We start from the raw sequence: 15,202 nt of genomic DNA on the forward strand, positions 1-15,202 counted from the left end.
TTCATAAAATTCTCTTCAATATCATATTCAGACTTGGGCTGTTTTTAGGTTTTTCTAGTTTACAATTGAACCTGAAATTGTTGTTCTTTTTAAACGGAAAATATGAACGATAGTGATCCTATAAACGACCCGTATTAGAGAATGGCGTTTTAATGAGTAAAACGAATCTTAAAGGCAAATACTTACAAAATAATGTCTGTACTAAAACAATTCGCTCATTCAAATTTAAGCCCCATCGGTGTAATTATTTTCTTATTTGTATATTGTATAATTTCATTATCTTGTAGGTTATAGCAGAATAATTCCATTTATATTGTACATAAGCTGCATTTTTTTAAATAGGCGGACTGTATAAACTTACCTGTGTGATATCAATTTTAGCTTATAGATAAAAAGATTCTCATATACTTCATAGTAAGAAACTAAGAATTAAAGTGCATTTGTATAGAACAAACTTTTAACTTTTGGACGTTGTCAATAATGGCCGATCAATCAGTCGATTGTTTTCTGCTGAGAGGCTCATAGGGAAAATGAAAAGCTGGGCATTTGTGTGTGCGTGTGTGTTTGTCTTACTCTCTGCTTTTTGTGATTGGTCGAAAAAAACTTGCTTGTTCCCCTCCATGCCCACATGAATAAAAGAAGACTGCAAGAGCCTATCGGCGCGCGCGACACCCCTCCTACACTGCGCGCTAAAGTTGTCCACTTCAGCTACTCCCAACCCCTAAGCAGACTTTGTCATCTAAAACTATCAGACCTTTTAAGAAAACACTGCAAAGAATTAAGTAACCTTTGTTCAGTGGAGAGCGTTTGGAGTACCCCCTCCCTGGCGCGCGCTGCATCTTGTTCCAGTAGTAGTTATTTTGCTCGTGCCCCCCTCCGCACGAGACTACAGAAGTGTTTATCTTTGTTTGATTTTTTAGAGGTTTCATATCTCTGGTTGGATATTTTCTACATTTTGCATTTTTGAAAAAGAGGACTTAATGCATTTTTAGCCACCAGGGACACATCAACAAGTCTGGACTTTCTCTGTTTAAACATCTGCCTTTTTGTATAAAAAAGCCGAATGTCATCTATACCAGGAACAGTACCGAGAATGATGCGACCGGCTCCAGGACAGAATTATCCCCGCACTGGATTCCCACTAGAAGGTTTGTTGGACAGGTGTAGGGTCTTAAGTTGTAATGAATATTGCAAGTCAGGTAGGCCTACACTATACTTCTTATTGACAAAAAAGATTAAATATATTGCACGCACTTTCGCAAGCGTGTGGATATGCAGAATGTGGTGTTTGTAATAGAAACACGGAGTTTTCGTTTCTGACAGCTTGAAATATAATACCAGAAGGATTTATTTTGTGACTTGATTAAACAGCAAAGTACTTTTACCTATTCAGTGCATGAAAATGGAAATATTGATTTATCAAGGCAATTTTACATGAGCAGGCAAGGTTCGTATTTAAGTGGCTCAAATAAAACTTTAAAACTCTAAGCCCGCCATCACTCTAGGATTTGTTGAAGTGGTCTGGCGCAAGTGAAACCAGAATGCATATCAAGGGATTATACAAATATTTGAACCACATGAGTGCTAATAATGAAGCAGGACGCGTCCATGGCTTCTCAAGGCCCAGCGCGGCACCTAAGATAAATATGTTAAATGACATTAACCATAAAAAACTTTATTTTGCCCATGAAACTGTTTTTTAATGTATCTCAAAACGCGCAAGAAAGGGGGGATATCGAAAAACTTGATAAGAAAATTATTTTTAGTACTGCTTTTAAAATGTCTCTAAATTAAAAGATACAAAATAGGCCTACATTATAATGTAAAATAAAAAAATATATGTTTTAGTAATAGTATTTTAATACCACAAATAATTTAAACTACAAGTAAAAAATAATACATTTTTACAGATACGCGTTTGTTTAAACATGTTTTTAAATTATATAGGCATGTTTATTCATTTATGAATATAAATTCGTTTCAAGAACAATTATACGCATTTGTTAAAAAGTTAAAATGAACGAAATCTGAAGGTTGAGTATAGGCTAGCAAAGTTAGATTTAATTCCTATTTCTTTACCGCACAGTTTCAACTCCTCTGGGTCAAGGTCGGGTGAATCAGCTTGGTGGAGTATTCATCAATGGTAGGCCTTTGCCAAATCATATCCGACACAAAATAGTTGAGATGGCTCACCACGGCATCCGTCCCTGTGTGATCTCCCGACAACTTCGCGTTTCCCACGGTTGTGTGTCCAAAATCCTCTGCCGATATCAAGAAACTGGCTCGATCCGTCCCGGAGCAATAGGAGGAAGTAAACCCAGAGTGAGTATATTATTATTATTATTATTATTATTTACACAGACAACCAGACAGAGTATTTTCAAAATATGAAAAAGGATATATATTAAGTACACGGAGTACGTTAATGTACATTATGTGATTATATTTATTCCGCTCTTTTTATATCCATTGCTTATACTCTGTATTTTTACTTTCTTTTCGAATCGATGTGTTTGCTCACCACATTAACATCAAAAGCAAGTGGCAACACCTGACGTGGAAAAGCGAATCGAAGAATATAAACGCGAAAATCCCGGAATGTTCAGCTGGGAGATTCGGGACAAACTTTTGAAGGACGGTGTGTGTGACAGAAGTACAGTTCCCTCAGGTGAGGCCTCATCTGGTAAGCAGACCCTTTTTATCATGTCAACATCACATTCATCTCAGATCTTAAGCGCCATTATATTTTTTATTTTGACATTTATGAATAGAATAAAAAAGTATTGTTATTGAATGGCCCAAAATTATATTTACTAGATTATAAATCTTTTTTAATTGCGATGTTGTCGATAAAATGATTATTTTTATGTGTTCACCATGTCTGTTCATTGTTTCTGTTCTTTCCTCAGTAAGTTCTATTAGCCGGGTTCTGCGCGCGCGTTTCGGCAAGAAAGATGACGAGGACGACTGCGACAAAAAAGACGAAAGTGGGGAGAAAAAAACTAAGCACAGCATTGACGGTATACTCGGAGATAAAGGTAAAAAAAACCTAAATATATTCTTCTGACTTTATGATGCAAAAAAGTCTTACCTGTATTACAAAATGGTGTGTATGAATTATTTTGGCGATATCTGTTTATACATTAAATCTGCTATAATGTTATGATTTTTTCTGCCTGTTAAGCTACCATTTAGTCATTTGATTAGTGTGTATTTATATTGGTCCTGACGGAAGGCATTTAGGCCCTGATCTATTTGTACAACACACTCATTTGATGCCGGGTAAACGGTCCCTTGGAAATGGTAACTGACAGATGACCGATGTGGCAATCAATTTCAATTACAGCCCATAAGTACAACATTGACCCTCTGAATCTCAAGACAATTGAGTACTTATATTTGCAAATTATGATTTTTTAACCTGTAACTGTTTTCCAATAACATTGTTTTAAATATAATTTTTAATGCGTTTTTGCACTATTAAATTGTGAATGTCGAAAGTCGCTATTTTCTTAGAAACAAGCATTCAAAAAGTCAGCAAAAATCAGCGACAATACTAAGTACAAAACGTTGTCGTTTTGTGACGGTTTTTCTTAAACTTGAAAATGACCTTCAGTCCAAAGATCTCTGCATCACTGAAGCTCTTTTGAGAGGAAAAGGAATCTGTGCTACAAAGCAAACCCTAAAAGCAAGGCTTCGAATAGAGGAATGAACCCGTCCTTTCACATTCAAAACTCCGTAAAGGGCGAAAAAGTTTTAACAAAAGGCCAAATGGGGAACTATAGAGAGATGAATTATTCAATATACCCCGCTGGTAGATAGTTTTGTAATATTATGGAATCGTCTGTTAGAAAAGAATGAGATTTGGAGGGTGCAAAATGTTTTATTCTTGTTTGGAAATGCCCACTGCTCTTTTTTGGAAACCACTATTGTGTTTTTTAGCTGACGTTTGGATAGGTGGTTAAGAGGTAGGGGTGCTCTGTCCGTCGTTGTGCTTATGTTGTTTCAACATCAATTCGTAAGAAATAGGTCAGTTTTGATGAGATCTTGTGTCATCGCAGTAAAAATGACAGAAGAAATGTTTTTCATTTTGATGTGTTGCAATGACGACTGCAGCTTCGTGTTGCAATATGGCTTTTCTATACTAAAGTATTTCTGGATCTCTCTGTAATTTTTGTGCATTATTTGCATGTATTTTAACTTTTCACAGCTTTATCTAAAATTGGCATTGTTTTGGTACCTTTCTGTTTTGTATGTTTATGCGTGCGCGCTTACATACACCTCAATGGGCAAGCGTTGGGCGTGAAGTCACAGCTGGATTACAGATATACGAAGTTACAATCAATGACCATCAACTGCCCTTTATTAATTTTATAAGAACAAGATACAACTGCTGCCTGCATATGTTGCCAAGAATCATTAACCTCTTGCGTAAATACCAATAATGTTTACTTACATTGCATTCTGAATTTCCAAATTCACTTCACATTTGTCTTACAATTTGTCAAATGTCTTTCCACACTGCCAACGCGATGGAGCCAAAATACAATCTTTTTAAAGACATTTCTTGAGGCTTGTTTCACTTAATCATCCGACTGGCATTTAATAATGTTAAGACTTATTAGAGTTTGTAATGAAAACGTGTCTTTTGAACAAGCTGCTGTGTTGGAGACGGGTGTAATAGCTCACAGGCATAGTAAGAAACTTATTTATCCCCAATCAGCTCAGACTCTCTGAGTTCCGAGCACAGCGTTATTTTCAAGGGTTTTAAAGCAGATTAAATTGAGGCTTTTCTTTCTCTTCGCTTTCATCTTTAAACGGCCCTCGCTGGTTAGCCTTCGGCGCAAATTCATGAGATTTTACGTTTTTCACACACTGGTGAAGGATTCTTATATTTATTTGATAATATTGTTTTATTGTATTTGTGGATTATTTGATTGATTTGACGCGCAAACAGTAATGGATAATGAATAAGACTCCAAGCGCATTATTTGTGGACAAATTGAACATTTTGTATTACTCAGGGGGTAAAACTGTTCAAAACTAAGCATAAATACTACTGTTTGTTCATAATCAGGCAGATTTAAATCATAAGTTGGGCTGTTTGTCTGTGGTCCTTTTAAAATGTACTAAAATTTAGGGTTTGCCCCCAAAGCATACCTGTCAGTCATGATGAATTTTAACACCTTTTGCACCTCTGTGCTGCTGTTGTGCTTTTACTTGTCATGTTATTTTCCACATTCACTGAGAGGCGCGTGGTCAATAAACGTTTCATTTGACGTTGATCATTTAATGGTGATTTACTTTAATTCTTCCGATTTAATGTCGGATCATTAAACAAATGGGCGTTCAGAAGCTAATCCAATAAAAGAAACAAACATCTAAGATAAATGAATTTCGTTTCTGATGTGAGTGGTGGTGATTTGTCGATTGTATGGCATTATTATTCAATTAACTTCTTAAGTGTCTACATTGAAAGTGTGCAGGAATTAATAATATACAGATTCAGTTATTCCTACAACCACGAATACATCGAATAAACTTGATCGAACTGAAAAATAATTATTTTGCTGTGTGCCTTTTTATTGGCTTAAAAGATGCCTTATTAGCACACTACTTTGCAGCATGATCAATTCAACTGAAATAATTATAAGTGTCTATAATATACCATATTTTTAGATGTTAATAGAAACTAAACTAAAAAAAGACCATATATGAGTCGAGAGACCACTTCAAACAAATCCATCCGGGATGGAGAGAAAGAGATTTAGTGAAAGTATGAGGAAGTTATTTAGCTATTAATATTTTTCCTCAGGCATCTAGAGTAACTCCATCTGCACTTTCTCGCAGCTATTTGGCTGGGCTGAAATTGAGGGAGACCCAAATGTTGGAAAGAGATAACACAATCATCACAGCCGCGGTCCTGCGCTCTGCATCAATGTATTAAACTCGGATTAACCTCCCCTTTCCCTTGCTCTGCCACCCAGCACATTTCGGTTATGTTTGGTGGAGAGAGACCATTTCTGCGAAAAGTGTAAACGAATTATTATTATTATTATTATTACCAACAACAACAGCAACATTATTATTATTATTGCTATTATTATTTGCCCACAACAACTTGTAATTATAATACAGGATGGGCAATATAATGCTGTAAATTAAAATAACATATCTGACATTGTTAATCTGATGTTTATAAACCTCTCGTTGCAATGTCATCATATAGTGTTTACAGTGAAATATGCTAATATAGAGATCATGACACAAAGTCATTACAAGAAGTTTAATGTCCTCTGAAACATTTGCACTGCAACTGAATTATATTAATTTTATGCGTGTAAATTGTTTTCAAAACGTTCACTTATGACCAATATCATACAAAGCTAGACCTTAACTTCTGGAACGAATCAGATGTGGGGAAACGCTAAATCATGTCCACTTACTTCTCTTTACTTTGACAGCTCCTATACGCTATTTATACGTTACTCTCATGGTCTCGATTTGTTAACGGGTCTAAGTTTTCCATTCTGAGACATATTGTAAATGCTTTATACAGTATTTTTAGTATGATTATTTCACAATGAAATACCGCGTCATTTAAACAAGATTTGATCAGAAACCGAAATTATTCAAAGACAATAACAGAAATAAAAGAGTTAAATTATATAATAATAATAATAATAATAATAATAATACTCTAAACGAACATACCCCAAAAAAGGGTGTCGTTATAGTTTATCATGAGATATTAAACTTATAAATGAAAATAGACGGTAAATGCAAATGCAGAAATATTGCGCAAGTCATCATGCACAGAATATTAGGCAGTTATTTTCCGCAGCTTTGCTGACCTGTTAATTTGGGGGAGTGGGGGGCTGATCCTATAGATGCAATGAAGAGGATTTTCTTGTGTGTTTCAGATATTTAAGTTAGAGAGGAATGGGAAAAGAAAATAGGTGGTGGACAGTAGAGGCGTCTGGAGGAAATTGAGAAGCTTAAAGTCTTTGATCTTTGGGTGCTTTTTCTTATCAGAAACATTTGTGGTGACACCACGACAATGAGAGTTCATCATATTACAGACTGGCAGTGCTGCTTTCAAGATTGTCTATTAATTAAAGGTTTTTTTGTGCCATGTGGGAAAACGCATATCCGTGCACATGCTTTTGTGTGAATGGCTTTTTGAATGTCTGGTACGCCAGTCTATATGTTTTTAAAGGACTTCTTATTTTTTGGCCTAGAGGAAAATTCACATGTCTACAATAGACATTCACATTGTATAATCATTCACAACTAGTAACCAAGAATACAACCAAGCGCACATTTTTAGCCCTATATCAAATTTACGATATTTTGTGTAAATTGAACAATTAGGTGGTCAAAAATACATGTCATGAGCACTGTGTTGTGGATTGGGGTGCTTTATGTTGGACCAGAAGAACAAAACGAACAAACGACCAGGGAAACTCCTGCTGACACTAATAAAAGTATTGGCCTCGGGGCTTCCTATAATGTCACAAAAGTGTTTTTGATGCCCTGGACTTGCCATCTCTTTATTGCTGAACGCTATAAAACTGGATATCCACGGAACTTTTGGTGACCCCAGATTTAGATGTTTGTTTCAGAAATGTCTCCAAAGTTCATATAATTATATGAATATATGAACAAACTTAAATGATGTTTACATGGTGCAATAATTAATATAGTAATTAGTAGAATAAAATAATCAATATTGTCTTTATACATTTGCTAAGAAGCTATATTAACAAACGATTAAATGATTTTCTTAACAGATATGAGTTCGAATTTGTGCGTATAAATTATGCAATAAATTAACTCTTTTATTGTTAAAAAAGAAATAAAAATGTTTTATATGGAATAAACGATGCCAAAATAACTAAATATAAAATATAACCTACAACTTTACATAAAAATTATATTTAATATGTGAAAATATTAATGAGTGCGCAATTTACGGAAACAAGTAAACCTTCAACATATTACTTGACTTGTTGATTTTGATCTTATTGTTCGTATCGCTTTCAAACCAGCTTTAATGGCCTCTTTGGGAATACAAATATAAGAAAAGAGGAGTTACCAAAGTGGAGGGGGGAGGGTTGATTTTAGGGAATTGCTGCCCACTCCTTTACCATGGAGTGTTCAGTAGCCATTCCTTAATCCTGCTTTCATTTTTGCCGACAAATGCCAAGAATCCCGTCTGGAGACCCAATGGGAGACTGATCAGCTAACAAAAGGGAATCCTTCCACAAAGCAGCAATGCCAATCGTGGTTCAGGGAACTCATAAACAGACCACAGGGAAAGAAACCTTTTGCTGCTAGATCTTCTAATGTTTTGAACACAAATGTTGAAACATAGGCACACATGTTTGTGCAATTGAGATCCTGCCTCGACAGTGTTATACACTGCAGGTGTTCTTGTATATAGATAAAACACTCCAACAATGCTGGGTCATTAGGAAATAAATAAATACATAGATAAATAAAAATGGATGAGGCTTTAGCATTTTAAGTGATTTTAGATTTTTTTTCTGTAGTTTTAATATGGATTTAATTAAATGTTGTGAAACATACTATTTAAAAATTATATAAAAATGATATTATAGTAATTCCGTGTTATAATTGAATTTTAATAAATGTTATAATATATTTTATAGTTTTTAATTAAATGTTTTTTTCTTAACAGACCATAAAAGTCCATTGATTATCCAGCATTATATAGTAAACATTTCTTTCCTAAAGCTGTATAGCCTTCTGAAGTTTGTTGCCCGCTTAATTTCGAGTGGCTTTGACTAAAACCCCCTGCACATTTGCCTAATGAAGGTCATTAATTATCATTTAGCTCATTAATTATTGTAGGAACAAATCCACCATGTGGTGTTGGGGAGGTTTGAGAGAGTCCAAAATGTGTTTCAGGTGCACCTTTATCAGTTTTCTTTAAAAAGTCAAGTCCTCCATTCTTGCGTGAATTAACTTTTGTTCCTTCAGAGGTTTCCTTTTTTGTTTGACCAAAAATTATTCTGGTGTCTGACAGCCCTCTTTCCTGATTTAAAGACGGTCACTTCTAAAGAGAGAAAGAAAAGGGGACCGTCTGTTATTTTGTGTCTTTGGCCTCTCCGCATTGGCTATTCAAGCAAGTTGATGAACTCCTCCAAAAGTTTATTAAGAGGAGCAAAACAATGGAGTCTAAAGGCTTTAGGCAGCCAAAAGAGACAGTTTATAAACTAGCTGCTATTGTCCCTCAAAGGCAGATGCATGAATACCTTTGAATGGGCTCCCTCAAACTGACACGATCAAGCTAGACAACAGCATGTTAAAAGGAACGGCCTTTCTTTCTGCTGCACAGATTTGTATTTTTCTGCATTAATGTACATCTGCGGTAGGAGGGGTCCAAGCTGGACGGGCTCAGTCCCGGTCAATACCCGAACCCGCAGCCTTTAGGTTGTTTGAAGTAAAGTCCTATGTTCTGCACGCCCTCGGTGGGTTGCAGGTGTCACAGGGCTGAGAGAAATATGGTAATCTAAGTGCAAAAGAAAAGAGTCAACCTCCTTTTGACATTTTAAACGGAGCATTTTCCGAGTGAATGACTTGAAATTGGCTGTTTGTAGGGTTTGGATTTTGTCTTACTGAAGGCATTACAGGGTTTCTGTGTAAAGGTTTAACGTTTTCAGAAAGGTGGACAGGCAGCGATTTTTTATTTGTTCTATTTAGTTCATGGTTGGGTTGGATAAAATATAAATTTAAAATAATATTAATATTCAAATTAATTTCTAGAATTGAGTCATGAGCCGGTATAAGACTCTGGCGTTATGATAACCTTTAGCAAAAATACCACGGTTTCACAGTGTTGCGGTATTGGCATTGCAACACTAAAATGTGTTATTTAAAGGGGCCATGGCACAAGACTTTTTTAAGATGTCAAATAAATCTTTGGTGTCCCCAGAGCACATATGTGAAGTTTTAGCTCAAAATACCATATAAATAATTTATTATAGCATGTTAAAATTGCTGATGAAATTCAAACACTGATCACAATGATGGTGGTTTGTTCCAATTAAAACTCAATAGTGCTTTTCTCTGCACTAAATGGCGGTGCTGTGATTGGATAGTGCAGATTAAGGGGCGGTATTATTATAATAAGAGCTCCTTATGACATCATAAGGAGAGCCACATTTCAACGACCTTTTTTTTCATGTGTTTAAGATCAAGTTACTGGGTTGATCTTTTTCACATTTTCTGGGTTGATAGAAGCACTGGTGACCCAATCATAGCACTTAAACATGGAAAAAGTCAGATTTTCATGCCATGGCCCCTTTAAATTATAATATGCTTTCAAAAATCAATTAAATGGTTAAATGTATAATAAGCTCATTTAATGTTATGGATGATATACAAGTGCATGGAGGAGGGGATGCCAAGTTGCATGAGATAAAAAAATCACAACAAAATAGTGTTATAGGTCTTGTTACATAATCTCTTATGATTTGACCCTCATTGCTTACTTATTAAGCATTTCTATAATATGTCATAAAAACAGAAATACACTAAGAATCAGTGGGTTATTTTCAATAATTAGGTCAAAAATAAATAAACCCAACCAGTTGGGTTGTATTTTGGCTTAAATATAAGTATATTTAGTAAATTTAACCCAACAGCCCGGTTATTTTCACTCATAACCCAGCATTTTTTTGAATGTACCTTCAAACAAACGTAGCCCAATTAGATGACAATAGTAGCATGGCCCATGTAATAGGTAACAGTAATTAGAGGGGAGGGCAATTGTAGTGCATCAGTCCTATGATTAGTGCTAAACAACATGGTCCAATAGCTTAAAAATCCCCATCAGCCCACGCTACTTATGGCCATAAAATTTCCCATTTTATGCTCTTCAGCAGCCTCACCCCGAGATTCTTCATTAGCTTTATTTATATGTGTGTTTTGCACTGGCACAAAGACAATAAACACGTTCCTAGAGTGTTGCAAATCAGAAATTTGCTCAGATTTTTTCCACCAACTTAAGTGGTGAATGTGTCGGGCAGTGTGAGAGCTGAAGAGGGGCCAGGCAGCTGCGAGGGAGCCCACATCCCTCTCCCCAAACAGGGCACTTGTCGTACATTTTTTAACTAATGGGCTTATTTATGCGCCCTTTGTCGCTTTCTCTTCAGGCTACACTTTCCACACTGACTTTTTTTACCGAGATTTTTCCCTTCTTTATGCATCTGTTGATATGAGATTTGTCATTAAAAATAACTGAACTGGATTTGTATTCTCGGTTATCACGGTCTCCATTAAACTGTGTTTACAGGGTTGGCTTGTGAATACATTACTCATTTAGGGTTGCTATTATACTGGGCCACATTTTGACAGACTTCTGAAGATAGGCTTACCATTTTTTTAAGAAGCACTATATGGATGCATTTCAAATCACTTTTTCTTCATCTTTGATTATTTATCTGCACTTCTTCTTTATCTTTCGAAATAATAAGATTATTCATTTTGCTATTTATTTTCACTTTCAGCGTATTTAAGCCTTAGGCTGTCCACTTATATTAAGATTTATTTTTTCATAAGCTAAATCAGTGGTAAAGTTGACACTCAGCATTTTTTTGTTTACGCAACAGTTTTATCTCAAGAGGAGACACACGCCACCACTGCGCCAAGAGCGGATAAAGGCTTTGCATTTAATAAATGGTAGTTTGCTAAGACACAAAGCCATGATAACGCAAACATCTTTGCAAGGATGGAATTTAGTTCGGCTGCAGTTTTACTTTTAGTATTTAGCGTAAAGGCCTCACATGAAGTTCCCCACAAATTTACTTTAATAACAGTAACTTTATTTATTTGGTCATCTTCAATGCACGTAAATGAATTCATATCTGTTTACAACACAATGACTAGTCAATGCATATAATCCAAAGTAGAGCATGCAGGCATTATCTAACAATACAGAAATTTTCTAAAAGATCAAGTATGTTCATTCTTAAAAATAAAGATGCTACTAAAGGTTCCTCACAGTGATGTCATTGAAGAACCATTTATGATTTCTCAAGGAACCATTCAGTCAAAGGTTCTTAAAATAATTTGTAACCTTTTTATAGTCTAAACAACGTATTGGTGAAATACAAAGCTTCTTCAGATGTTAAAGGTTCAAAAATGGCATCGTGCAGCACCTTCATGCCTCTTGGTCTTCTCTGACACACATTAAAGTTTAATAAGCTATAGTCATGCATAGTTTAAATGGATGATTTTGCCACTTTTCTCACCCTTTAGATGTTTGATTAAGTTCCACGGTTCTGATTGCTTTTCACCTCAATTAAAAAGATCTCAACTCCAGGAAATGAAAACTCAACGTTATAAAGGAAGAATGTAACTAGATGTAAATGGACACCTTATTGGGTTTCTCACAGAATTAAAACTCCATCCAGCGCCTGTTGATCAAGTTAAATCAGCACTTTTTTTAATCGATTGCTCTGTGCTCATTGCTAAAATAATTTTTCTCATTAATTGCCTAAAGAACAATTTCTCATTCGTTCTGAAATAGCAATGCAGTAAAATTCAGCTAATACTTGAGAACGGATGGGTGATTCTCACGAAAACTTGGTTTTAAAAATGTCAAGCATGAAAATGTAAAAATTGCTTAAATTTACTTTTTTTCCCACCAGACATTGAAAAAGTAAGTCTGGAGTAAATGGGAACATTATTTTAAAAACTTTTACTTATCATTTAACACTTTTTGTAACATAATTTAAAAAATTAGTCCTAAAAAATCTCATTACCGCAACAGTCAGAAAACATCAACACTGACATATTTTCAAAATGACATGACAAACCTGAAAGAGCATAATTTGGAGATTCTGCACATGCATTTAAAATCAAAGTAGTATGCTTCTATTAATTAAATTAACATTTAATAAGCATCTGTTGCGGTAATGATAATCAAAATGTCGTGTAAGCATTCTGACAAGACAATATTTCAAATTAACTGTAAAAAATTGATCTTACCTGGTAGCCATCTTGAAGTAACTGGTCCATGTGCTTGGTGACTCAAAATCAAACTTTATTAAAATTCTGTATGTATGCTTTAACTGTTCTCAAAAAGTGTTGAGGAGGATGAGAACATCAGGCATGGACACATCATTTTCCTAATTTTTCTTCATTATTATTATACATGAATATTCAGTAAATATTTTTTCTGTCATCTAAAGTAGTCTAGCAAAACATCCATTTATTTTTTTTTCTTAATATTTTTGTGTTAATTTGATTAAATTACAACATAACGCATGTTCAAACACAGCCGGACACATTGCGGTAATGAGAACTTCAGCAGAAAATTAGATAAAATTTACAATTATAAATTCTTATGTTGAAATCACACATTGTGTAAGGTAGAACACAGTATTGTTTTATTTCTGATGCTTTTTAATGTTACTATATTACACATTTTAAAGCTAAAATCATTAGTGCCGTGGTGTTTCAATGGTTTCGTGAGAATCACCCGGATATAACATTCACATTCACGCTTCGAACCTGATAATTTCAGCAGCTTGATTTCTTTAAATACGTTTATAATCTAAATTCGTAATTTCTAAATTTTTCCAGCCTCTACCCGTTTGTAGCTATAGTTTCTTTGTCGAAACCCCTTTTAAGGTGCCACATTCCTGAACATTGAAAACCCAAGAGACACAAGCCATCCTTAGCTTTCTCTCTCTCTCTCTCTCTCTCTCTGCAAAGCTTCCCCTCTCTCTTAAATGGATTCATATTCAGGCAGCATTTTCCACTGGCTCTTGGGCACAGAGAGTCAATATGTCAGCATTTATTGATGCCCCACAGAGCTGCACAGGGTTGTCAGCCCTCTTTTCAGCCTTAAATGGCCCCCTAAGGTGCGTCTTCTATGGGGCCTGAAAGGCCGCGGAGGCCCCTGAGTCTCTCTGTTGTTTAAGGTGAGCACACTCTCACAGAGACACGGCGGACAAAAAGCCCACTGAGCCTTCATGCACATGACGAGATGTACAAAAGAGCATCACCCATCACTTCTCCCTCACATCTTCTTGCTCTTTCTCTCGAACGTTTTTCAATGCCGCGAAAAGAAAGGAGGGCTAATTGTTTGTTGTGGGAGCCAAAATTATGAAATGTTCCCTCCGTTTTACTCAGTCTCTCTCCGTTTGCAAATCTTGCCGCTTTTTTGGAAGACTCTTTTTATTCCAGTCAATGACAATATTGAAGGTTGAGTGGAAAGTAAATGAGAAAAAAGCCGTGTTGGAACAAAATGTGATTTATTTGTGTCCATGGCACAAATTCAGCTTTTTTTCGTGCCTAAAGCACAAATGATTTTTTTGTGTCCCTCGCATGAATTTCTAGTTTCTTTTCGTGTCATTTTATGTATTGTTTTCTCATCGTTTTTTCCCATATTCTTACCATTGTCACTTGGGGTCAGGGTTAGAATCACTTTCTGTTACATTTTTAGACATCAGGCGAGAATAGTTTTAAAAGTGGAAAAAAGACGTAGAAACCAATACATAAAAGTACAGCCTACACTAAAAGTGTTTCTTGGCTCGTAATCATAGAGGAACCATTTTAAGTGCCGTATAGGACAGATGAAGTACCTGTGTAGCACCTGTGTAGAACCATAAGGTGATATGTAGAACAATATGTGGTGCTATGGTGGTGCTATATGACCCCCGTATGGTTATAGGTGCTATATAGCACTAAAAATGGTTCCTCTATGATTACGAGCCAAGAAACACTTTTAGTGCTATTTAGTGCAACCCCAAGCAACAATGATTTAAAAACAGGAAAAATATTAAAAACAATACATAAAATGACACGGAAAAGAAAGTCGTGCCATGGACACAAAAAAATATTTATAGAAATTTGTGCGAGTGACACACGAAAAAAACATTCGTGCTCAAGGCACGAAAAAAAGCTGAATTTCATGTCATGTACACAAATAAATTAATACAAATTTTCGTGACTATAACATGACTTTCCATGAGATCATGTTGCAAAAGACATGTTGGCAGGAGTGACACCCAAAAAACCACAGAGGTACTCTAAAGCCCTGTGTATAGTCTGTCGTTTACGCATACGTCAGCGTACGTGCACCGCATTGCAAAGCATAGTTCATTTGCCTCATACATGTGCGTTGACATTGAGACAATTTGCATAAATACTCCTGTATTCGTAC

At 35.5% G+C, this 15,202-nt stretch overlaps 1 protein-coding gene and 1 long non-coding RNA gene across 4 annotated transcripts in view; one reads left to right on the forward strand and one right to left on the reverse strand.

The window, feature by feature from the left end:
- LOC129430910 (uncharacterized) overlaps positions 1–15,202 on the reverse strand; it is an 82,793-nt gene that overhangs the window by 8,447 nt on the left and 59,144 nt on the right. Inside the window, exon 2 of one of the 2 annotated variants that reach the window (XR_008639670.2) lies at positions 2,194–2,278. The exons of the other annotated variant lie outside the window; for it this stretch is intronic. This is a non-coding gene — a long non-coding RNA (uncharacterized lncRNA). The remainder of the gene's footprint in view (positions 1–2,193; positions 2,279–15,202) is intronic. 2 annotated transcript variants of the gene reach the window in all.
- The window catches only part of pax7b (paired box 7b), a 54,871-nt gene continuing 40,319 nt past the window's right edge, over positions 651–15,202 (forward strand). Inside the window, exons 1-4 of one of the 2 annotated variants that reach the window (XM_055188529.2) lie at positions 651–1,148; positions 2,087–2,322; positions 2,539–2,668; positions 2,910–3,038. In XM_055188529.2, the coding sequence (XP_055044504.1) occupies positions 1,064–1,148; positions 2,087–2,322; positions 2,539–2,668; positions 2,910–3,038 (580 nt within the window). In that variant the 5' untranslated portion in view covers positions 651–1,063. Of the gene's footprint in view, positions 1,149–2,086; positions 2,323–2,538; positions 2,684–2,909; positions 3,039–15,202 lie in introns of both variants that reach the window. The other variant, XM_055188528.2, reaches the window with a different exon arrangement.

Source organism: Misgurnus anguillicaudatus, chromosome 13 (assembly GCF_027580225.2).
Source record: "Misgurnus anguillicaudatus chromosome 13, ASM2758022v2, whole genome shotgun sequence".
In the NCBI taxonomy this organism is placed as follows: domain Eukaryota; kingdom Metazoa; phylum Chordata; class Actinopteri; order Cypriniformes; family Cobitidae; genus Misgurnus; species Misgurnus anguillicaudatus.